This window comes from Equus caballus, chromosome 16 (assembly GCF_041296265.1).
Source record: "Equus caballus isolate H_3958 breed thoroughbred chromosome 16, TB-T2T, whole genome shotgun sequence".
In the NCBI taxonomy this organism is placed as follows: Eukaryota; Metazoa; Chordata; class Mammalia; order Perissodactyla; family Equidae; genus Equus; species Equus caballus.
Genome location: NC_091699.1, coordinates 81,939,892 through 81,965,538, shown reverse-complemented (window position 1 = coordinate 81,965,538; position 25,647 = coordinate 81,939,892). Strand labels below are relative to the sequence as shown.

Below are 25,647 nucleotides of genomic sequence, written 5' to 3'. Positions count from 1 at the left end.
TGCCTTTATTTACCCAGAACATCTAATGTGCCTTTTTTCCCCATCTTTCACATCCTCTCAGAGAAGATGTTAATTTTCTGAAATTAAACACTTAGCTTGATTACTGTTTTGTTAATTGCTGCATTCAGAAACCCCTGGTGCTCCTGCCTGTTTAACATGGATGGTGCTGTGAAAATGATAGGCACGGAACTGGCATGCAGGTGGACAGACAACAGCACTGGAATGCCCTCCCAACTACCCCCAACTGGGCTTCCTCAACAGCTGGGGCCCTGCCTGTGGGGGGGTGAGTGAGGCAGCCCAGGTCTTAGCAGAGTGCCTCCCACAAGGCCACGTTTTGGGAGGACAGTGCACCCAGGAAGTCCCAGGTCTCACCAACATCTGGGAGAATTAATTCCAATCGCAGAGCCTGCCCAAAGATGCCTGAGGAAGGAAAGACCACAGAGAGAGCTCAAGCTGCACCATTTCCTGATGCCTGAGATCAGATTAAGAAAGGTTGAGGCATTCATTCATACATTTATCTGATCATTTACTAATTCATTCAGTGACCATTTATTGAATGCTATTATTTCAGGCACCTGCCTAGACACTGGGGAACAATAGCCAATAAGATGGATACAGGGCATGCTCGCCTGGAGATTACAGTGGGCTCATGGGGCTGACATGTGCCGGAGGAGCATGGAGCAGATATATCACCAGGACCCTTCCTCTCTCCACTCCCTTTGCTGGGGCCGCAAGGCAAACAGCAACCATCTCATGATCCAACTAGATGTTCCCTCTGCAAAGAGGGCTGTAACAATCTCATTTGGACGTTGAGCAGGGTAGGGACTTACTGCAGCCTCACTGTGAGCAGTCCCACTTTCACTTCACAAGCCACCTCCTTAGAGTGCCTGGCCCATGGTGGAGTAAAATGAGCAACCAGGTCCCCAGGTCCCCTGGGACCCTCTCGTAGTCCTTGCAGCCATGCATTCTCAGCTGTTCTCCAGATGTTAGCAGCATCACTCGGCACTGCTCAGGATCTGGAATGGAGAGAATTCCCACACCCAACCACCGCGTGGCCCAGCGGGTAATATCTGTCCACAAGAAGCTCAAATTGGTCAGTTGATGAACAATAAAATACCCCACCCAACACTGTCACTGTATACAACAATCGCTACCGATGGAAGTGCATCCGGCAAGTGCATGTGGTTACATCCTAACTTTTGGGTACCAAGAGCCCAGCTGAGGGCCCCTGGAGGTGCCTCACAGGTAGTCACCTGCTCATCTGTGACTTCCTGGGCCTCCATCCCGAGTCTCAGTGAGTACTGTGACTAGAATGTGAGCTCCTTGAGTCACGATTTGTCTGTCTGTTTGCTCCTGTGCTCCTGGTGCCTGGAGCTGTGTATGACCACAGAAGGCCTTGATGAATATGCTGAGTAGGTGGATGGGAGCTTCTGGACACAGGAACCAGTGAGTCAGCATGTGGAAAGCAGTCACAAAGGCTGAGTTGAATGAATGAATACATTTCCAAAGTTAAAGTGCTTAAACAAACAAACGCCTTTGAGTATGGTTGACTCTCGCTGCGTTCCTATGAGTGGAGCTGGGCTCGTAGCATCATCCTAAGGCCATTTCCTTAAGTTTCCTTCTAGGAGCCAAGAGGAGGAAGATACCTGTTTACCTGGCTGGACTGGAGGGATCACCTGGCCACCTGTAGACTACCAGGACATATTCTGATCACCACACACCAGATAACATTTATATACTAAAGCTCATAAGTGGGGACTCAAGGACCCTGGCAAATATTTATCAAGGCTCTCTGTGCCTAGCACTGTGTGGTCCCTCCCTGACAAAGCTGGAGTTGGTGAGAAAGTCTGCTTCTCTGTACAGCTCAGCATGTAGTGGAGAGCCCCAAGGCTGCCTGGGGTGGAAGCTCTGACTTTGGTCACGGACAGTGCTACATGCTGAGCTGCTTAGCTCAACAGATGGCACACTACTGTTTGCAAATGGCCAGGACCTTTCTGAGGATACTTGAAAGTTCCTTCTCAATGCCAGGGCTTAGGAAACAATAAAAACAACCATTTTAGAATTAACAGTGAGAAGAAAGCAATGAAACGAACTATGAAATTGAATTAAGAACAGCAAAAATTTCATTTACTTAAGGTTTTTAAACTTTTCTTTATTAATTTCCATGAAAGTTTTCTTTAAAGTCATTCCAGTCTTTTTAAAGTTCTGACTCAATCTTTTCTCTTCTCTGAAGCAAATTTTGCCTGCTAATTTCCAATGAGATCAGCCCTTAAAAATGAACTAGCTTCAGCATATGGATCTTAACACTCTAAATTTTTATAGGCAGCAGTGTAATATTGTTTTAATATTTAATTTTGAGATTTACATAATATCTTTCCTCCACAGAGCTCAATATATTGCAATATCATAAATTCCTTTTCATATTCAAAGATTATTCTTTATGCATGCAAATACTATATTTAACCAAGGAATAATGCAAATTAGGTGATGTGTTCAGAGGAATTGGGGGGCTAGGTAATTCTTTTGTAAAAAAAGTAGTGGCTCTGAATGACTTTAATTGTCTAAGAACTTGAAGAATGGACAAACTATAGGGGCCTGTGACTATTAACAGAAGTCGTGTAGTATTTTATAAACAAAATGAAGTAATAGATTGTGTCTGTGTTGTGGGCATGGTGAATATGTCAGTATTCCACATGCATTCGGCATAGCAGGCTATACACGAACTGTCTGTAATATAAATGTCAGATATAAATGCAGCTGATGACATCATGAAAGTAAGAGGAAAACTGTTGCTTCTCCAGACTTGCAATGAGGAGATACAGACAGGCTCCTCTGAGCAGCAGGATCAGCCTGTGCCAGGTACACAGGTTCAGGCTCTGCTCCTGCCCTCATCATTAACTCATTGGGACACAGGTTGTGCTGTTCCTCCTTCTTGCCTACTCCTCCTTGACGAATGGACAAACCAATATCTGTCATCTGTCTGATATAAATGACATCAGCCCCAAACAAAGAGACTGAGGGACCTCGGAAGGAAACAGCCTAGAAAGAAAAAGTCCAGCAAATTGCTCTCCGGCTTAGGACATATTCTCAGAAATGATGCTCATCTCCCTGTCCACAGCATGGCTTACAAAGTGGTTTTCTATCCCCTGTCTCATTTGCTTGTCACAACAGCACTAGGAAGCAGGTGTCATTACTCCCACTTTACAGTTGAGAAAGGCAGGATCACGGCCGTCAATGAACTTATATGAGTCGCATGAGGAGCAGAGAGAGGGACCAATCCCAGGACTCCTCTGCTATACTTCTGCCACCATGAGCCCAAAAAGGGAGGAAAGTGACTGCCCCATGGTGGAATGAGACTGCAGTAAGAGCACACTCACCTTTCCAGCTTGCATCAATCAGATTAGCCCTCTGAATCACAGGTTACAAACCACAGCCAACAGGCCAAACTAGAATTGGATTTGTTTGGCTCTCAAGTGCTTCAAATTTTTTTAATTAGCTGCCAACATTTTAAATCTGGATTTTCACCTTATAAGATCTGGCAGCACTGGGTATGGCACCACTTGTTGGAGCTGAGTAGGGGCTGCCCTGTATCTTCAGTTCTCTGCAGTCCCCACCACTCCCTATTGCCTGACACCTAACACTGATTTGCTCATCTCCATTACCTGCCTGGCCTCATGGGTCTTTGAGTTAGTTCTCTCTGGCTTAGATGGTCCCAAATTCACTGACTTTATTTCATCTTACTACAAGTTGATTTTATAGATGTGCTGGTATGATTTGTCTTATTTATTTTCTCCAAGATTTCCTCTGAGGTCCCCTTCCCCAACTCTGACACTCTGAGTCTAGTTGGCAGAAAAGAGAAGTAAAGTTTGTCATTCACTTTAATTCTCTCTGACAGCCAGATGATCCAGCAATCAGTCTGAATCTGGGACCAGGCACCAGAGAGTGACTGCAGGAGTTAGTGGTGATAACAATCTCTCTGCAAATCGCTTGGCCACTGGAAGAGAGAGAGTTCCACCTGATCTGGCCTATTTTAAACTCAAGGCAACTGTATTCAGTGCAAGGCTGCATCCCTGAAGACCTCACGTAAATCTGAGCTTGCATAATTCATGACCAACCCTGACCAACTATGATGGACATTTTTTTGACAGCTAAAGTGCCCCAGCTATGTGGCAATAGCTTACAGAGAGCTTACAACTTACACAGCTCACCATAATGCAATTTTCGATCACTCTGAGAATAAAATGGCCACAAACCTGAGTTTGAAACTCAGAAACATCATTTGCTGGCTGTGAGATGCTGAGCAAATTCCAAAAGCACTTCTGACCCTGGTTTCTTCACCTGATCCACCTCAACTCTGTAAAGAACTTGGTATGGGCTAGGCACATTGCAGGGACTCAAAAATAGTAGTTCTCTGCCACTGCCTATAGGCTGGGTGAGGATCCTATCCTGATACTCTCCAAGTGGTACAAGATCCTTGTGGAGTCTGTCTATGTACATGACTAGGGTCATCACGGAAGAAGATGGAGACTCTCTGGATCTCAGGACTCAACAGACCCTTCCGTGTTCCCCCTGTCATGCTTGCCTCTGGGGGAAGAACTGTATCTACTATGTGCCCAATGGACCGAAAGGTGATTACAAAATCTCTTATGGTCTCTTCTTAGATTACAACTTTAGGGTCAAGAAATGCCTGTTGGTAACTTTCTCTCATGGGCTGATGCCAACCATAACCATCTTTGTCTGGTACCTAAATCAGCTAAGAGGAGTTGCCTACCTCCACTGGGCAAGCTCATGAGAGCAGCACGATGCAACATCAGCCTGGCACATCTGGGCAGCCCCGAGAAAGAAGAGCAAGACAAAAGTGTGTGCTGAACAGTAAGAGTTCCACACCCAGCCAGAGATGCAGACCACAGCTCCCAAATAAAGGAGAAACAGCCAGAGCAGCAAGCAGCTGCCCGGGATAGAGTCTGAAGTTCATGAGCATCAGCCTTCAGACCAAGCCCACAGCAAATTGGCAGCCAACGCGTCCAAGCTCGTCTCTCAGGTGACCCTTACCTCCATTGTCAGGATCCAACTCACCTTGGGAATAACTTGTACCCCTCAGCAAACACACACTCATCTCCCATCTGCAACCAGAGGCAGGGGAAAGCCTTTTATGGTTCACTGTCACAGAGAAAATTTTGGAAGGGTAACAGAGGCTGCACAGTGAGGTCTCCCCTCTCAGCAGGATGGCATCAGCTGGTTCTGAATAACCCCTCCATGCTTGGAGACTATGAAATCGGGAGCCCAGAGAGACTGTCCATCTTTTAGAGCAGGAAACAGGAAGCAGAAACAGAGAGGCCATGTCCTCCTCACCCTCTTCTAACACCCTTCTGACTCCTTTAAGCCTCTGCTTCCTTATCTGAAAAATGGGAACAACAACGCCCAAGTCATAGGGTAATCATGAGGATCAAATGAGTCCACATATTCCAAAATTCTTTGTTAACTCAGGTGAAACACAAACATGAGGTATTAGCTATAGTAATTATTACTTGTCTACTTCTCACTCGGGACCCATTCAGTGGTGCCCAGCTCTTTCAGTTTGCGCAGTTCCAGACCCAGAATAGGCACTCGATAAACACTTACCAGTTGACTGAATGATTGATTCCAGGACTGCTCTTGGTCAAATTCTTTATCTGCCATCTACCTACTCATGACCCAAACAGTAAGACACTGGTGGCCACACCACACCATGAGGTCGGGGTAGGGAGACTGACTTGGATCTCCCCCAGAGTGGAAGAGCTCAGGGATGTCCTGGAAAGGGGTTGGACATGTCATGATTTATTGGTGAAACGTGGGCCCAATCCACCATATGCCCTAATGGATCTGAGTCACTAGAGTTTTTATGATACTGCTATTTAGTCTCCCCTTCATCTCTTATAAAATGTGTCTTCCATTCACGTTTCTAAACTGTTCTTTCAGAGGTACAGGCTGAAGTGTTTATTTTGAAGGTTCTCATCTTCTTAAAAAAATTATCTGTTGGTTGACAATAATTCGCATTCTCATGTGGATTCGCCAGAGCAGCGTGATAACAGCATGTTCCTCAGAGCCCGACAGCCCACGGTTCAGGAACCACTGGTCAACTGACACGTACTTTATAATAACCATGTGCCACCAAGAGGCAACTGTACCCTTCTCTCATTGATTGTAAACTTTTTGGCACCTCAACTCCAGAATTCCCAAAGAGAAATCACAGATTGGAAGGTGCAATGGGGCTAGGACCACGAAATCAGGGAAGATTAAGGATACAGGGCCTATCAGAGGCACAAAGGGCAAGAAAAATGTGCTCCTGAAGGAACAAATGAGTGAGGATAAAAATAAGTATTTTGAATGTTGGTAATGCAGGGCCTTTGCAGGAGCCCTGGTCCCTCAGCTCCTCTGCAGCCAGGGAAGGTGCAGATGGCAAGACAAGCAGATGGGCAGGTTCGGGAATAGCAGGGTAAGGGAAGGGAGGGGCAGAAATCAAAGCAAACCGATATAAGTGGCAGGTTTGTTCGCACATGCTTAGAGAGACAGAAAAGACAGCCAAGCCCAGCAGAACATGACAGGCTGGCAGGATTATTATTTCCAGAAGCTGGGACACTAAAATATTTCAGCCAGTTTTCTGCCTTAAACTCTCCAAGGGAAATACTGCTAACAAAGGCTGCCCATGTCACATGCTCAACATGATGCAAAAATTACCATTCCCTTTTCTTCGGGTAAGACGGACTGTCACAACCTTTGTCTCCATGGCGCCGGCGCTGTGGTCACCAGCTGGAGGTTTCCACACTTCCACTCTTATTTTCTCACTACACACGTATGCATGTAAACACGTGACCATACACACACATACAAACATGCACACACGAACACACGCTCACAGCAACAACGCAGCCATCTGGACTTCCATGCTCTCCTACGACACCTTTTTCTCTTCTCAGTTCTGACAGCTTAAACCCAAGAATCATCTGCCATCAAAGATGCCTGGTATTAAAAGAGGCAGAATGAGCTGAGGATGGGGAGGTGAGGAGTAGAAAAACATCAATGGAGTAACAGAGAAGAGGTCAAGAAGGAAAGCCACACGGAGGGAGAGAAAGCAAAGAAAGATGCTTGGCTCCTGCTCTTCCACTAACAAGCTGTCCTTTTTGAATCTGTTGATTGAGAAAAATCCATAATTCCAAATAAGATCATGGTCCATTGCCTATAGACGTGATATTCACTTCCCCTCTGCAGCCTTGCACCATCACCCCAGGGGAGAGAGTGCTCATTTCTCTCTAACTCTCTTGGTATTTATGGCAGGTGTACAGCACATGATGCTTAGAATACACTACCTTGCAGCTTCACACTTTGTGTCTGTTTCCTGCAAATTCTTCACTTAATGAACTTCACGGGAGGAACAATGGTGTCCCAGCATCACCGTATCCCTTGCAGTGTCTAATCTGCAGCTTGGCACACAGTAGATGCTAAATAACTATCTTTTAATAATGAGTGAATAAATAAATAAATGAGTGAGTGAGCGCATGAATGGACTGGTTAAATGGAAATAAAAAGAAAAGAACTGTTGCAAGAGGTGTGAATAGTAATAAAGAGAAAAGGTCAGAAGACAGAGATACAGAAATAAAGAGAAGAAAATGTGTCCTGAGCTGTGCATGCCACAGGATGTACTGGCTTTCAGGAGTGATCTATTGCCAACTATCTGTGGTCTCCATAACAGTGCAGCATTCATGTGAGCAAACTATAAAGAAGAATGCGCTCTTGAATTACATGGGTTTAATTGAAAAATAATCTATGAAGGCAATACTGACTTTATCACATGATGTCTGGGAAGTTTCTTTCATTGGGTTTTCTAGTAAAGCAGCACTGATGTTTCCAAGATCACGCAGTGCTCCATCCATCCACCCACCCACCCACCCATCCATCCCTCTGTCTATCCATCTACCCACCTATCTGTCTCTGTCTGTCCATCCATATTTTCAATGGAATTTGTTGAGTCCCAGCTGGATGCAGAGCACTGGGTCCTACTCTGGCTTGGATATACATCTTTGCTTTTGTGCTGGGCACAAGAAAATCTTTCAGAATCCAGCTCACACTCAGAGGTGATACACTACACCTGTTTCCTCTATAGCCACAAATGACCATCATCTGACACCTTCACTCCTGGGAGGAGCCCTGAGGGCAGACTGGCAGAACGGGTGTGGCTGTAGCTTTGTTCCTGCACAGAGATGGACAAAGAGCCAGCCACAAAGATGGACAGAAGGAGCACAAATGCCTCCAGACTTACCAGCTTGGTTTGTGGTGATGTTGACAGAGACGTGCTGTGGTGGGAAGGGACTCTTGCTAGAGACTCCATTGACTGCCTGGATGTCAAAGGTGTAGGGGGTGTGGGCCCACAGGCTGCTGATGGAGACACGGCACTCCGTCAGGCCCAGCTGCCTGGGCACAAACTCCACGTTGTCATCACAGCGGGAGCAGCTTCGACGGTCTGCCCGGCACTTTTTACAGATGATGTTGTAGGTCACATCATCCCGCCCACCTGTCTCCCTTGGAGGGTGCCACTCCAGAATGATGGATGTCTCATTGACGATGGAGATGACGTTGCGGGGACCCGACGGGACACCTGTAGGGAGACACAAAAGGGCCCAGTGAGGCTGGGCAGCAGCTTCCTTACCAGCATCTTTCTGTCTGCCTTTGCTGCATTCCCACCCTCATCACGTGTACACATCCCTTCCCCTCCTTCAACCCCAAATCTCCATGCTCTGATCTATTCTGAGACAAAATGGTGGACAGAGACAGCAACCCCAAACTCCCCTTACAGTCATCCCCACTGTGGCTTTCCTTCTTTTGATAATGTGTGCCAAGGGAGAGGAGGATGCAAGGACCTAGGTTCACATCTTTTTGTTCTCAGGACCAAGCTGCATCCTCTAGCTAGCTTTAGTGTCAATGATATATATGTATATTGGACACACTGGATTCCTTGTCCTAACTGATGTAGAACTCAATGGTTGAGGGATATGAGCAGCCTGTCAAAAGCCCCAACATATCCTGGCATCCTGCACAAAATCTCCCACAATTTGGGATCAATGTGGTCTGTGCATGGTGGTATGGGTATTTCTCTGTAGGACAGGCTGCCAGAACACTTGGTTATGGAAAGATAAATATTCACATTGCACAAGCTTTTGTGCATGAAGACAAGAAGTAAAGTTGGATGGCAGGTTCATGCAGCCACCATTTTTGACCCCATGACATGAGAAGAGCACAGGGGACAAAAAGTGTTTGTTCCAGACACTCTGTTGGCTATTTTACATGCACTTAATCCCCCTCAAGAATCCTACAGGGAAGATACAATAATTAACTCAATTTTATAGGAAGGGAAATTAAAGTTGAGAATGAGGACGGGCTATAGATCATGTGGCCTATAAGAACTGAAGCCAGTGTGGGCACCCATACCTGCCTGATTGCAAAGCTCACGTTCTTAACTATAGCCCTGTGCTGCCTGCTAGTGACATCAGCTATCTTTTCCTACTAAAGGAAACGCTGTATCCAACTCTAGCCTTGCACTGATATCATACTCCAAATGTTGGTGGTCAGATCCACACATGGATCACAGGAGACTTGAACAGACTCTCTCTCCTACAAAGCAGCTAGGCTTACTGGGACTCAAGAAGGGTGGCCTCTTCCCTCTGGACAGCTCTGTCTATGGCTGATGTTTACACTCTGGCAAAGGTTGAAATGCCTCGTTAAAAACTCTAGAAAGCCTAGCATTTCGTAGGAGGGCAAAATGTTGCTGAATTAATGGCCACAGTGCTGCGCGTTTTAAGAATAAGTTGGAGAATCTCCCACCCAAGAACAGAACAGATCACAGCCTCAGGTTCCCAAGCTGAGCTTTGCATATCCCCAATGTCTAAATGATGGGAATGAATCCTGCCTGAAAGCCCCCCTTCCTAGTGGTAGGTCTGCTGGAGCAGCTGCTCCAGATAGTAATGCATTCAGAATTCACGCACGTGACTGTCGCCAGCCGAAGGAAGACATGTGTAAACTGGTTCATGCTGGAGACAGGAATCAAATGCCAACACACAAAATGCAGGAATAACAACAAGGTCGGGGGGCACTAGGGAAGGATTCTGTGTTGAATCAGTCAACAGCAAGCAGCTAGCGCAGAAGGCAAATATTAAATCGGATTCTATTATAACATGAAAGAAAATCAGTACTGTACTATATAAAGCCTATTAGGGCTGAGTTAAAGCACAACGTCCATACACGCTTGTGACAGGGCAGGATTCATGACGCGTTTTTACTGAAGTCCTGCAAATAGCATTCAAGAATTCCCCACCCATCTGCCCAGGGATAAACATTCATCTCTTTTGAATCAGCACACAGCTAGTACTGGGAGGGGAGTCGGTATCACCCTAGGTGGGCTCTTACTGGGCTGGGCTGGTCTCAGCTCACACTACACTATTCATTACCATCTCTATGGGCCAGTGCCTGTCTTGGACATGTTTGTTTGCACAGACTGATAAGACTCAGACCATAAGCTCCCAGTGGTCAATGCCATTGCTGTCTCATCTTCACAGCAGACAGCCTACCCACAGCTGGACCACTGTTTCTCATACTCGTAATAAAGACATTCACTGAGTGCTTGCTCTGTGTTAGGTGTGGGGCAAGTCCTTTAACAATGTTATCTTATTGCGTCCTTGGGACACTCTGAGGCTATCACCCAGAGAGAGGCCTTGGGTGGAGGGGCAAAGACAAGTACTGGCAGGGAAACTGACCGCCCATCCTGCCCACCCTTCAGAGACCTACCCCCTTCAGTTATCTTCCTTCTCCCTTGAGCTTTGACTTCACCCTCTCCCCTGACTCCAACTTCTCCAGTGAACTTGCACAGGTTGTTGGCATTTTTAAACCCAAACACTGTTACCCGGCATTTCTCTACATCGCACATCATCTCTTTTTCACTCTCCAGCCAATCTTCTCCAAGGTGGAGTCACACTTGCTGGCTCTTCTCTCTCCCTGCTTGGCCACCTGCAGGCTGGTTAGTTCCCCACCCCCTGGCCACACCTGCTTTCCCTTTGGACTGCTACTTGACAAATCCAGGGACTGCAACTCAGTCCCTACCTTCCTTGATATCCCGTGTTGTCTCCAGCTAGACCCTGGGAGCCACATCTTCTGTGCCCCCCAACACACAGTCTGTCAGCTCCATCTCCTTTTCCTCAGCTCTTTCCCTGCCCCTATATCTCTACTACCTCATAATGAGGGGCCTTGTCAATTCTCCTGCCCTATTTCAAAAGCCTCCTAATTAATTCTCCAACTTCACTTTGCATCTCTCCCCTCCATTCTCTCCTGCCAGAGTGTGAGTTCCAAAATGTATATGGGATCATAGCCTTCCTCTGCTCAAACCCCAGTGATCCAAAATTCTACCTCCTTTCCACATCCTTCAAGTCCCCATGTAGTCTTAACGTTCTTGACCTCATCTCTGGCCACTTGTCTCTTGCCCCTCATCTTGTGGCCAATAGGAAGATTCCTGGGATTTGCTGTGCACATTAAGCTCTCTTCATGCCCCGGAGCCTCTGCACAGGGTTCTCTCCTCTGTCTGGAATTCTTTTCCTCCTATCTACTTGAGGAACTCCTGCTCACCCTTCGAGATCCAGCACCCATTCCACCAGGAGGCTTTCCTGATGTCTGCAGTCATGCACTGCCCCTCTGGGCTTCCATAAGCCCATTTCTAGATGCCTAGCCCAGATTCCACTGTTGCATTGTGATGGTCTCTTCCTCCGTGTTGTCCTCACCATGCTGTGGCCTCCTTGTGGGCAGGGGCTGGTGGCTGGTTTGTCTCTGTGATTCCCATGCCCAGCACTTTGCCCAACAGAGGCCCCTTCCACTAGAGGTTTTTGACCTCTGCTCAGTGTGCAAGGCTTAAGGTCACATGTGTGCATCCTTCTGCAGCATGAGACAGGATGCCCTGCAGCATGAGACAGGATGATGGAGGATGCAGCAGCACCCGTGAGGACCCACTGTTTGTGACTGAGTGGTAGAGGCTTTGGTGAGATAAAGGGGCCAAGTGAGGAGCTGGTTTGGAGAGGCCTGCCCTGTCCCTGACTCGACAGTGTGGTGGCAGCTGGGGAGACCAACTCTGGTCGGTGCTGCTCGTGTCTGTTCATTTACTCCCCACTTAGGAAGAAAAACAGTGGGTTTCTAGGAAGTCTTTTTCATATTTATTTAGAAACAGCCTTCATTTGAAGCAACGACTTCTTCTCATCCATGGCTGCATTCCAGAGCAAATGCATCTGTGGGGTATGAACGGGGGCCTGTGGGAGCCATAGTTGTTGAGTCCAGGACTGCAGAAACCTGAATCCTTTCCATTCAAGGAGCAGGAATAGACTCTAATGGTCTTCCCCTGGAGAGTGGACTCAGAGGGCTAGAGGAGCCTGAACACGCCCTGCTCTGGGTCCTTCCCCACCAGCCCCCTCACCAGCAGGGATGTGTCGTTATCTCAGAGCCAGCCCATTGCCTGGGCTCACAGTGCACATTTGTGGAGGTGACCAGAATCTGGGTCACAAACATTGTTTGTGACCCCATTCATTATTCATTCATTCACTCATTCACCCCTTTAACAAATACTCCCTGTACTGTTCTAGGCACTAGGAAGAGAGGAAAAAGCAAGACAGACAACTTCTGCTCCCACGGAGCTTACACTCTGGTGAGAGAAAATGGACAGGAAAGAAGAAAATATAGAGATAAAAGAGATTATTTCAGATAAAAATAAGTTCAATGAAATAAAACAGCCACGAGGCTCAGACTACCTCCCATCAATGCTTAGCTCCCCTCCCTTTACCCATGAGGTCTGCTCCCGGCTGGGCAAGCCAGGGCCCGGTGTCTGGGCGGCTAGAATGATGATGGTCCCAGGTCTGTGCTCCATCATCCTGATGATCAGGGCACATTCCTGCAAGCAGGCTGCTCGGCCTCTCCTGTGCCTAAATGAAGACCCTGACCAGAGCAGATCTGGCCTCTGAATAAATCTCCCTAGAGGAAGGTGTTAGGGCCACTTCCTACCCGCCCAGGCTGCACCCCCTGGGTTTGGGGCCCTACCTCTGCAGGAAGCATTTGTCCAGAGCCAGGGCCCCCAGGAACATCTTCAGGAGGAAGGCCAGTTGAGACAACCAAACAAGAACGTTCAAGAGGGACTAGAGAGGGAGGCCAGAGGAAGAAGAAAATCTGCCTTCTCTGTCCACAAAAGCCCTCAGGAAGTGTGGTGGCAGGGCTCAGAGCCAGGGCCTCCTTGTCTAAGCTCCCTGACTTTGTGTCCGTGTCCTCATTTTTTCTTAATTACATACGGACAGGCTTTTTGAAGCTACTCTGATCTGTTGCCACGGTTACTACTGATGGAAGCTTCCAGTTAATAGGGCTAAGGAAACTCAGTCTTTTTAAAGGATGGGAAAACTGCTGAGCTGTGATTCTCTGTCTGAGTGGAAGGAACGTGGTGGGTCCTGGGTTATGCGGATGAGTCTCCATTGTCTTCCAGGATACTTGAGAATTTGGCTTAGCCTGTGCGGAGCAGGGTTGGCATTGGAACCTCAAAGAGCAACCAGAAAAGATCCTTCTAGAGCCATAGGGCTAGCCCAAGAGTTGCCCTATTGAGACAGAATCTCCACTTTTTAATGTGATTTGAGCCAGACGATTTTTTTTTAAAGAATGGAGAGGCAGGATGGGTGGGAGAGAGTGAGTGTATTTGTAAGCATTAGGCTGGAAATAAGAGCACTCCTGAGTATCAAAGGAGAGATCTTCTGAAGACAGGTAAGCCCCAAGAGCCAATTCCTTTATCAGGAATCTTAATAAGGCCAACTTCCTGGTCTCAGAATTAGGATGTGAATTTCAGCCTTGTCCAAGGTGCCAAGCAGGCAGTGTCCAGTTAACCATGCATTGTTGCAGCTGGGTCAATGTCCTCAGACCCCTCCCCCTGGGGAGCTGGTAAGGGTGACGACCATGGCGAAGCGATGCTCTCCTGGGAGACCTCCCTTGCAGGCTGGAATTGCTGCTCTACATCAGACCAGAGACGGGGTCCTCCCCATGGGTCAATGACCCCTTGGAGTATCTGATAGAAGCAACAGAGCTTTTCCGAAGAAAAGTAAACATGTTCTTGAACACACTCATGGTTTTTCAGAGACTCTGAGGAGTCTTTGAAACCAACTAATGACCGCCCTAAATGTTCACAGGAACCTAGCTAAAAAATATTCCCTTGTTGGCAAACCTTGAGAAGGTGAACTTCTAAGCCTTAATTTTCTCATCTGAAAAGTGGTAGTTTTGAGGATTTAATGAGATAATATGCCCAAGGAGTTTAGCTGTGTGGCTGGTACACAGAGGAACTCAGTCAATGTCAGCTGCTATTGTTATTAGTATTATCTTTATTGGATGATTTGGAACCTTAACCCACTCATCTGATTAAGACTGATATCATTCAGCCACTCATTCTTTGAGCAGAGACTCCCCTACCCAGAACTGTGCTGAGCACTGTGAAAGCCATGAGGATATGGAGGTTACAGCCCATGGGGTTGGGGAAACCAGAGGCTTATTAGTGAGGTAAGAGCTCATACTCACAGAGTACTTGGAATTGTGAACATAACCAGTTACGGATCCAAGTAAGTGATATGGACACAAAGAGTTACAGATGTTTGGGAAAAGGTAAGATCAATACAGAACAAAATATTCAGACATGGTATCTGGGAGTCCTGTCCACAGCTTGGAGCTATATTTGGGGAGAAGCACCTTGGAGGCTGTCTGTCCCTGTTTATATTGTCTGGGCCACCTAATGCCTGCAAGCACACCCAGAAAGGGACAGAACCCTAGTCTTGGGAATGAGGTTGTGTCCCCAAAATGGGTCCAGCTCTTTTATATCCTGGGTTCATAACCTCTGTGTGAACCTGTACATATGCTCCCTGGCCTCCCAAGAGGTGGTCTGGTTTTGACATGGTATCTGGTCTTGCTTGTTCTCCCCTCACCTCTGGGCAAGGAAACTCCTCCTTTACTCCTACAATAAACTGTGTCCTCTACTCAATCTCCCTTTAGAAGAAAGAGGGGAGATAGGGTCTGGGAATGAGCCAAGAAGGATATTTTATACTCAAGATTCCTGAATATTGTGAGTTGGGAGAATTCAAAGAGGTAATGTTGCCATGGCTGAGAAGAGTCAAGATGTGGACTGAGTAAAGAGGGGTTAGAGAAGGAGACCAGAAAACGACATCATGGTAGGGATGGTAAAAAAGAGTAGTGTGAGGGGCCAGGAAGACATGGGTGAGGGTAGTCCAGGATTGGTCATCAAAAATGATAATTCTATCAGGACATCTCTTTACCCATTGCTCACCATGACATAGATACTTAAAGGAACCATGTCTGTGTGATTGGAAAGCTTCCTGGAGAAGGGGAAAAGGTCTTTGAGATTTATGGAGAGATATATAGGAGTCAAGGAGCAGAGCAAGAGAGGAAATGGGGACTTTGGAGGTCTTCTGTGGAGGCAAAATATGCAGGAAACCAAATCAGAGCGGTTGTTATGCCTTTGCCCTCAGTATAGCATCCAGGGCTGAAAGCAGGGTGGGTTGGAGGATAGCATTAGCCAACAGAGGGAAAGTTTGCAACTGTCAGAAAGGTAGTAGAGTTGTCAAATAAACATGAAATCAGCTTCATGTTCAGTTGTGATTCTTTGATAACTGGTTATTTGAAAACAAGGTCAAAACAGATATCCTCTCTTTATTCCTCCTAGCTGCCATGTGTAGTTATGACACTCCCAGACTAAGTTCAGCTCTCTCTCCCTCCCTCTCTCCTTCCCTCCTGAGACACCAATTCCTCTTCCATCATTCCCTCACTTGTTGTAGAATTCCTGGGAGAGATTGGACAGGAATGACCATTGTCCTTGAGGGAAGGGTTGTGACGTGGCTGGTTCAGGACCTTGGAGAGGAGCACAAGCCTGCGTGCTCCCCATGCCCTTCAGGGAGACTCCCTCCATGGCAGTGGGAGAGCTTCTAGAGATTTGATGTCAGGCACCAATAGCCACACAGTAACAGAGGTCAGTGGCAGCAGGGATTGTCAGGTATTATCATTGGGGGATGGGGGCATGGCTGTTTGAGGCTATATCAGGAAACCAGGAGTAAGTTATCAGGGACCTGGTGGAAAGCAGTGGCATCCAAGTGGACAGACTGCTGGGGCATCCTCCTCTCAATAGTGTAAGCCTAGCAGGGCTTGGGACTTTTGGAAAAAATAGGCCAAGGATCGTCTACAATTTGTGAGTGATGAGCACCAGGCATTCGGAAAACTGTTTTGCTCAATGTGAAGGTGATGGTGTCTGAGGTGTTCCTTCCAAAGAGGGAGCTGTGCTGGGGGCCTGAGGCATCAGGGACAGGACGGCCAAGTGGGCTTGTCCCACTGAAAGCTCAGGCACGCTGGCTCCTCTCCTCAAAATGTAGGCTGTCTCCCCGGAGCAAGGAGGAGAGGATGTTGAAACCTGGGGAAATCATGTTGCTTTACTTTTCCTAATGGCCCTGAGATCCCAACATTCCAATTTTATGCCACCTTTGAAGTCAGTTTAATATGAACCCCAGGGACATAGGCTTTCTGGGGACAGACACCTGTGCCATCTGCACGGACGTCAGAGAGACAAGGCTTTGATTTAGTGGAACTCATTCGTTTCATGCCACTGAGTGAGTGATTAATGTCAGTTGTTTGCCTGCAGTGGATTTCTAGAAGGAGCAGCTGAAAAACAGAGAGACGTCTTTGGTTCCCATTCCAGTGGAGTTCTATATGGTATTTTGAACTTTGTTTTAATGCTAAGCCCTATATGCAAAATACTATCTTAGGCATTTTGGTCCATTACTTAATGAAATCTCATCTTTCTAACATCCTATGAGGTAGGAACTATTATCCCCATTTTACATATGAGGAAACTATAGCTCAGAGATATTAAGTAACTTGCCCAAGTGATGTGGCTGGTGAGTGGTGGAATCAAGACTTGAAAGCAGGCCTGGCCAGTTTCAAAGTTCAACCTCAACAATTGTTCCACCCAGGAGGAGGCACTGAGGGTGTAAGGTGCAGGTGTGGTGCAAATACAGTTGGGTGCTGGGGCCTGGGGGGTTACGTCTTTAATGGAGGCAGAAAGCTCTTATTCCTGAACCATTCCAGTAGCTTCCTTGAAGAAACAGAGCAACTGTGGTTCCAGGACCGTGCTGAGCAAGTCTGCACGTGTTACTCATTAGGGTCTTGGAAACACTGGGCCTGTACTCAGGCAATTCTCCCAATCATAACAGTTAGTAATAAGGAGAAATGGTTAGTCAAAACAAGGAGGGACCCTGCCGAGAGGGATTTCGGGAGCATTAAAGAACCTAGTGTTACATATTCCACCAAACACCAATGTTTATAGAAAGTACTTTTTGTTTCTCCTGCTTTGAGGGAGCTAATTGTCTGGGAGAAAGGGGGTGGATTTCACTTTCTGGAAAAAGAGACAGCCCCTCTATGTGGCCTGAGCATCTAGGTTTCCACAGGGCTGCAGAAGCCCTTGGAGGACGGCTGAGGCCCCTGCACCCAGACAGGCAGCGTATCTCAGTAGGAATGTGCTTACAGCCAGTCCCACATCACTGCCTGTGTGGAGGAAGCACAGAAGGTTGAGTTTTCTATTTGTAGGCCAAGGTGAGGCCAAAGAGAGGGAAGCTTTGACATGATTCTCCCCTGTAGAGCCCCTGGACACTTCAAGTCAAAGAGGGCAATAGGTCATATCACCTTAAAGACATGGCCTTCAAGACCTCTTTCCTAGTCTCAGAGGCCTTTGGGAGTGGTGAAAGATGCACTGGACTCACAAACAGAAACCCGGGGCAGAGTGCCAGCTTTGCCATAGTATGACCTTAGGCAGATCACCTATAGTCTCTGAGCCTCATCATTCATTATTCTTGACTGGTCAATCCATACATGTTTACTGAAACTCTAAACTGCGTTATGCCCTATATGTGAGGTTATGGTATGAAAAGTTCACTGACGTCTACCCTGAAAAGCTCAAGGTCTGCAGGGGAGGTGGGTACCCACATGATAGCCACACCAATCACTGACTGACAAGGCTGGTGGAGATGCACCCCTGGGGCTGGAGAGGGCCAGGCACTCTGCAATGGGGACTTGGAGGGGACACTGCCCTCTTCACATTCATGAGGGGATCAGATGGCAGAATTTGCACTGAAGTGTTCAGTGTACCTTAGTGCACTCTACATAAAGGACTGTCTAGTATAGTTACCCAGGAATCCCTGCCCATCTCTTCACCTTCTAGAAGAGAAAGAGTGACAGGGTGCACACCTGTACAATGAATAAAAGACACCATCCAGAACATTTGACCTGAAGGCCCTGTGAGGCAGGAAGAATATCTTCCTGCCTAGGGCTCTTGAGGCCCCAAGCAGACCTCTTCTGTGGGATCTCCCACACCTGTATACAGAGCTCCTACCCTAAACTGGGGCAGGTTGTACATTCCCAGGCCCTGCTCATGGCATCTCTGACCCAGGTAATCTCTCAGAGAAAGAATCGCCATAGGTCTTCCTGTTGAGGGATTCGTACTCTAGGCCACTCACTCCCTGCCAGGGCAGGTGAAAGGTGCTTGCTTTCACTGCAAGCAACAGTCTAAGCCAGTCACGGTCTTCTTGAAGTCAAAGAACTTTGGGACACACTTCAGTCTTGAGCACAACAATGGGATACACCCTCTTTGGGCAGGGTCTCCCATAGAGCAACTTATTCTGGCATCTCATTTCCAAGTGATGCAAACTCAGACCCTGAACCATCCCAAATCACCCATTTGATCTAGTATGTCCTAACACAGCCTAGAGGTGGGTAATTCTCTTCATGCAGGTGTGACTGGAGATTGAACCTAGGACAGGAATCAAGAACAAGCAAACTGATGCTATGCATCCTGAGAGCTGGTTGGCAGCCACTGGACCAAGGCCCATCAGGGATGAGGCTCACACAAATGCTGGAAGCCTTGCAGGTGAAGCATCTCAGATCCTCAAACCACTCTCAGGAGAGCGGAGCCTGGCCAGTCCCACATAGCACACAGCCTACTGTGAACTTTCAGATACCACATGCTGACAAGTGAAGGGCATAGACCTTTCAAGGTATCTTTTAAAAGAAGATAACCATCTGGACCAGATTGGATAAGCCCCTTGTTCATGCAGGAAGAGAAGTTGGTGACAGGTGGGAGGCCTCAAGACTACTGCATAATCAGCAGTCCTATCTCCCCACTAACCCCTGAGAGAGGGTGCTACCCATGAAGGAGTCCTGCATCTCCACAGTTCTTCAGAAATGACCAAGAGCTCTCTCCCTGGATGACAGAAATTTTTCCACTTGTCATAATTCTCCATCCTTTTTTCAGAGGCTGTATATCAGAATGGCATCTAGATAACAGCTGGAATATGGGTTAAATAGTCATGGATTATTCATTCCATTTTCCTTGGGAATACACAGAAGAAATCTTCCAGAAGCTGTCTCATGCAGCTCTTAAGGAGACATGTGCTGCCTCTCTCCAGGTATACAGAAGAGGCCCAGGTTCTAAAGACAACATTTCAAGGTCAAGAGAACAAAAAGAGAAATCAAAAAAGGTAAGTATACTTCCCAGAAAGTTATAGTTCATCCAAAATCAAGCCCTGATTCTGACACTTCACAGACACACCCATTCTTGGAATAGGAAGAAATACTGGAGGTCATGGTGTGTCCCTAGTGGCAACAGACCTCTATAGTCCCTACCGGGTTGGCCAGCTTCTGTTTGATTCCTCCAGGGATGGGAAGCCCTCTACTCCCACCATTGGATGTCATCTGTTAACAATAATCATAACCTCTTTGAAAATATAATGAAAAAGTACCTATTCACAAGAACCACAAAACCCATAAAACACCTAGGATTAAATCTCACAGGATCTGTGTAATACCCATATGAAGACAACTATAAAACTTCTTTTGTGAAAGGCACAAAAGAAGGCCTGAATGGCATGCTCCTGGATGGAGAGATGTATATCATAAAGATGACAGCCTTCTCCAAAGGAATCCATAGAGTCGATGCAACCCCAACCACGATTTAACAGTATTGTTTAATGAGTTGTGCCAAGCTAATTTCAAAGTTCATCTTGAAGAAAAATTGTTTAAGAATGGGCAAGACATTTTGACAGTGAACAATATGTAGAGACATAGTTTACTAGTTATTGGAACATACTAGAAAGCTAACATCTTTAGAACAGCTTACAACTGGTGCCAGAACAGACAAAACAGTCAATGGGAAAGAATAAAGAGAAGTACGTAGAGCCATTTAGGCTATAGTCAAAGGGTCATCTCACCGACACGTAGACAATTCAGGTGGAGCCGATGGGACAAGTAGGATACAACAGATAAGTCAGAATACCAATATCACATCCTATACAAAAATACATTCTAGATTGAGGAAGGAGCTAAACATAAACATTATCTAAAGAGTTAAAAGAAAATATAAGTGAGTGTTTCCATCCCTTAGAGTGAGAAGGACATACACAAATCCAGGCAAAAAGCCAGAACACAAATTCCCAAAACCAGAAAGAAAAATATGGTCAGGTTTGAGTTCAAAAATTAAAAACCTGGATATGACAAAAAACAAATGTATCCATAAACAGAGTTAAAAATAAGTGAAGAGCTGGGGGGCAGGATGTCACACATAATTAATGGGAATCTAGAAATCAATTTTTAAAAATAGAATAAGGGCAAGGGTTATCAACAGACAACTCCCAGAATACAAAATAAATTGGTCAATAAAGATGAAAAATACACACTCACTTATAGTCAAGGAAATACTAATCAAGAAGACAAGGAGGTCAATCAAACTGAAAAGAACTAAAAGTCTTGAGAACATCCAGTTGGGCCAGTGTGTGGGGAAGCAAGCTGTAGATCCAAGTAGGGGTGTCAATTGGTTAAGTCCTTTGGGAAAGCATTTTGATAATATTGATTGACTTTCTGAGTGTATGTGCCCGGCAACCCAGCAATTCTGTTTCTAGGTGAATTTCCTCCACAGATACAAAATCCAGTTGGGCCAGCGTGTGGGGAAGCAAACTGTAGATCCAAGTAGGGGTGTCAATTGGTTAAGTCCTTTGGGAAAGCATTTTGATAATATTGATTGACTTTCTGAGTGTATGTGCCCGGCAACCCAGCAATTCTGTTTCTAGGTGAATTTCCTCCACAGATACAATGGCATGGGCCCCAAGGTGTGTCTGAACATTTTCATGGCAGTATTGTTTGTATTAGTGAAACACTAGAGTTAGCCCAAATGCCCACTCATGGGGATGGTATAATATGGGCGAGAGTGCTGGTGCCCTGCTCATTGCACAGAGATCACTTGACAAGTCTTAGCAGATGAAACGCATCCTTCACCATCACACATCACGTTACTTTGGTGCCAGGCCACCTCAGAGGCAACAGTCCTCCTTCCCGAGGGAAGCAGCCTAGCACTGAGGATAAAGAGCCCTGAACCCTGGCAGGTCTGAGTGGAAATCTGGGCCCGGCCACTCACAGATGTGGGAGCTTGGGGCAGATCACTTAGCCCTTCTGGGCCTCAGCTCTCTCATCTATAAATTGGGAATAACAGTAGTACCTAGATTATATTCTGTGAAGTTAATTGAGAAAAATCCATGTCAGGGGCTTAACACAGCCTAACTTATGGTAAGACCTTAATCAGTGCCAGCTATTACATTAGGCTTATTGCTATGCACTTACGTTCCTGATCCAATGGCTTGGAGCCAGTGTGGTGGAGCACCATGACTCACAGCACAGGAGGTGTGCTCAGAAGAGGCCTCTGCCCCTGGGTCTTGGTGGTTCACAGCCTTCCTGTGCTGTGCAGGGGGTGCAGGCACAGGCACGGCTACCCTCATCAGAACTGCACACAAGCCCTTTCACTGGGCATGGGCCAAAGTCTGACCTTCACTCACAGGGACTCCCATTGGGGAGTCCATCCTTTAAGCCCACAGCCAGCCCCATATCATAACAGTTCTCAGGTGTCTGACTCTGACCGGGTACTTCCCAGGCAATCATGTGGAAAGTTTCTCAGAGGATCAGAAACACAGTTTCAAAATAAATGCTGGTGTCCTGGTCCTATGCCACACATAATTCAGAGAGCAGGGACATGCCCAAACTGACTATGAGACCCATTTCTCTCTGCTTCACCCCACTTCCCACACATTTCAGAAGCCCTCTTGGCAGCATCCCCAGCACCCCTTTGTACACTTCCAGTTACGGGGAGATCACTAACTGGTCAGGTGACTTTTGCTCTCTTGGACAGTGTTCAGAATATATCCTTACACTAAGTTGAAAGTGGCTTCCTTCTAAATCTCTGATGACAGTCAAAGACACCTGGGGCCCCTGGCCTTTGTCACACCCAAGTGAAGCCATCAATGAGATTTGTGGGTCTCTAGCTCTAGCTTCCTTGCTGCATCTACAAGTGTTACCAAACCAGGGAATCTGGAAGATGACAGTCCTGGTTTGGGAGAGGGTTGGCTGGTACCAAATTTCCAATATGGCAACTGGAGGGTCAGGGAATGAAAGAGGGGGTGGAGCCAGGGATCCCACCCAGTGCAATGGAGTTGAGAATGGATTCTGAACCTGGCTCCTGGACAGGGTCAATGATCAGTAACAGGGGGATGCCACGAGTCGATATGGGTTCCAGGACTGATTGGCAGTGATGACCTTGAAAGGTGACTGCAAAGCAGACAATGGCCAGAGGTCTAGCAGTGAGATACATCCCAGACCCCATGATGGGACTTGGGCTTGGCCTCTGGAATCAAAATTGGATCAGGATCTGATGCTGAGTTATATGGATGGAAGAGGGGAGACTAGGAGAACCAGGACCCTAGTCTAATCCGGGGACCAACTGTGAGATGCTAGGGACAAGAGGGTCTGCACAGATGATACACGGATTTGTGATCACATTGTGATGGTGTGGAGACAGGGGACGATGGTGTCAGAATTCAGCCAATCTAGGATGGCTCTCCAGGAGCACTTGCTCTAAAATGCCCATTTCCCCGACACTTTTCTTTTGTTCTTATTTTAAACTGTGCAATTTAGATATGACTCAAGACTCACCTCTTAAACTTTATTCATAACAACCGAAACAAAGACAACTTATTGAGGATTTACTATGTCCTACACTGAGTTGGGTCTTTTACATATGTCATCACAATTGGCACACTAATAAACAATATCCTCATTTTATGGAAAGAAACAAAGGTTCAGAGAGGTTGGGTAACTTACCCAAGGCCACACTGCAATGGGAGGATGGAGCCAAGAGTCAACCCTGGTGTACCTGTTCCCAACAGCAGGGCTCTTACCACTTGACTGTGTTGGGCACCTGCTGTGTAAGGTCACAGAGGGAGTAAAAAAGATCAGATTATCATGTCACAGAGCTTCCAGTCCAGTGGACAGAGAGAGCCCTCCACCTAAATAACTCTAACCAGTGTAGACTATTCAGAGTGTGCAAAGCAAGGCATCCTCCTTCCTGGGGATGAGGTGAGATGCTGGCAGAGGACAGAGGATGCACAGCCACTCACTTCTAAATGGCTTCTCCTTTGAGGAAGAGAATCAGAGCAGGGAAGATTCAAGAACCCTGGGCTACAGCCATCATCAAGTTCCAGCATCCATCCCAGACCAGTCCCACTGGGACCAGAGCCTGCAAATCTGACATCAGAGCCATTGCCCGCCACTGCTAAGAGGCATTCATGACAAGAGAGGGGCCTAAGGCCATGGGGTGGACAGTTTTGTTCTGATTTTCAAGATAGAGGAGAGAGTAGATTAAGTGAATACATTTTACCTCCATCCCCTCCTACTTCTGTAACTTCACAGGTAAATCAGTGCTTTGTGAGCCTCAAAGAAAGAGTGACAAGAACCAGCATGTGTCTCTAAGTCAGGCCAAATGACATTGTTTCTTTTTCTAAAAGTTTATGAGCCTGCAGAGAAAAAGTTTAGAGAGCGTACCTAGATTTCAACAACAGTAACTGAAAAAGTACACAGATACTTGTGTACCAAAGGAAGAAGTGTTAGCTAAATGATAATGCCAGGGCTTGGGTTTTAGCTGCTTTGAAAATAACATCAAAGCAGGGTAGGCAACTCCAATAATAGTAATACAATAAAATAACTTACTTTCACTGAATGCTTCCTGTGTGCCGAATACTGCTCTAAGTTGGGTTACTACACTTAATACCCTTGACCACACGGTGAGGCAGACAGCAGCACTCTACCCATTTCATGGATGAGGAAATGGAGACACAGAGAAGCCATCTCAGTTGCCCCATGCCACACAGCTGGCAAGTGGCAGAGCAGGACTTGAACCCAGGCACAGACACTAGAGCCACACTCCCAACAATTCACACTAATACTTCTCATTTGAAAGATAAAAATTAGTATTCAAAATGATCTATACTTGAAAGAGCACTGTGTCTAAATCCATAAGGCAAAGTTTCTGAAGTCACATTTATAAGTACACAAAAGGAGACACCCAAATGGGCAGCATTTCCTGAAGGAACAAACAAAACCAATGGAGGTTTAGTGGCCAGTTAGTCTGGTAGGAGCCCACAGTGTCAGGGCTGCACCACAGTGAGCAATTCACAGGATCCAGTCACAGCAGAAAATCCATCATGTTTCCACTGACCCCGCTCTGGGGTGAGGGTCACATATTGCCTTCTGGCTGCATAATTTGAGAGTTTTATTGATGAATGTGAAAGATTCAGAAAAGGCCAGCCAGGACAACGGGGTTCAAGAAATCATGTTCTTTGGGAAATAAATCACAGATGTTTAACCTAAAGTAGGTGACTAAGGAAGGATGAGAATGTTGTCCTTAAACACTGGAACCACTGGCCTGCAGAACATTGGTCCTCAATGGCGGACCAATGGCAAGGGGGAGAGGAAGGCAGGGCCCAACCCAAAATTCAGAAGATCCCTCCCACAGTGATGGAGGATGGCTGCCTGGCAATGGAATGGAGCCACCCTGCAAAAGATATCAGCTGTCTGTCATCACAAATGTTCAGAAAAATAACAGAGGAATGACCACCTCTCAGGGGTGTCAGAGAGGCAAGGCTGACATGGGGGAGGAGTTTGGGTGTTAGGACCCAGGAGGCTGCTCTGAATGCTAATACCCTCTGACTCCCAATGCTCTCACAACCCACGAAATGCTGAGATACAAACGTCAGCGCCTGTGCCTGGCCAGGAGCTTAAAACGCTGCGCTGTATGATGCCTCAGAAGGGTTAGACCCATTTGGGTCAAAGAACTGTGAAAAGAAATTGTCGATTATAGAACTGTGAAAGCGTGTTTACACGGGCAATGCCAACCCTTCTTGAAACAGCGGTGACAGTTATAAATAGCTTTCAGCTCGTAGTCACACTCCCTCAGTTCTGCATCCAGGTGTATAAACTCTCCAAACCCAGGCTCAGGGAAACAGCTTCCCTGAATTTCACCTCAAGGAAAACACAGGCTACCTCTCCCTCAAAAACACAAATGACAGACTTTTATGTGGGACATGGTTCACATGTCAGGGTAAAATTAAGCAGCTCTTCATCTCTAGATTGGGACACTGGGTGTATCATTTACTGCAGCCCTGGTCAGCGACGGGTTGAGCTAAGCTTGAACAA

General features: G+C 46.7%; 1 protein-coding gene across 1 annotated transcript in view; it reads right to left on the bottom strand.

Moving 5' to 3' along the window:
• The window catches only part of EPHB1 (EPH receptor B1), a 417,903-nt gene that overhangs the window by 106,457 nt on the left and 285,799 nt on the right, over nucleotides 1-25,647 (bottom strand). The window contains exon 5 of the mRNA XM_001498502.7: nucleotides 8,297-8,632. Coding sequence (XP_001498552.5) covers nucleotides 8,297-8,632 — 336 coding nt within the window. The remainder of the gene's footprint in view (nucleotides 1-8,296; nucleotides 8,633-25,647) is intronic.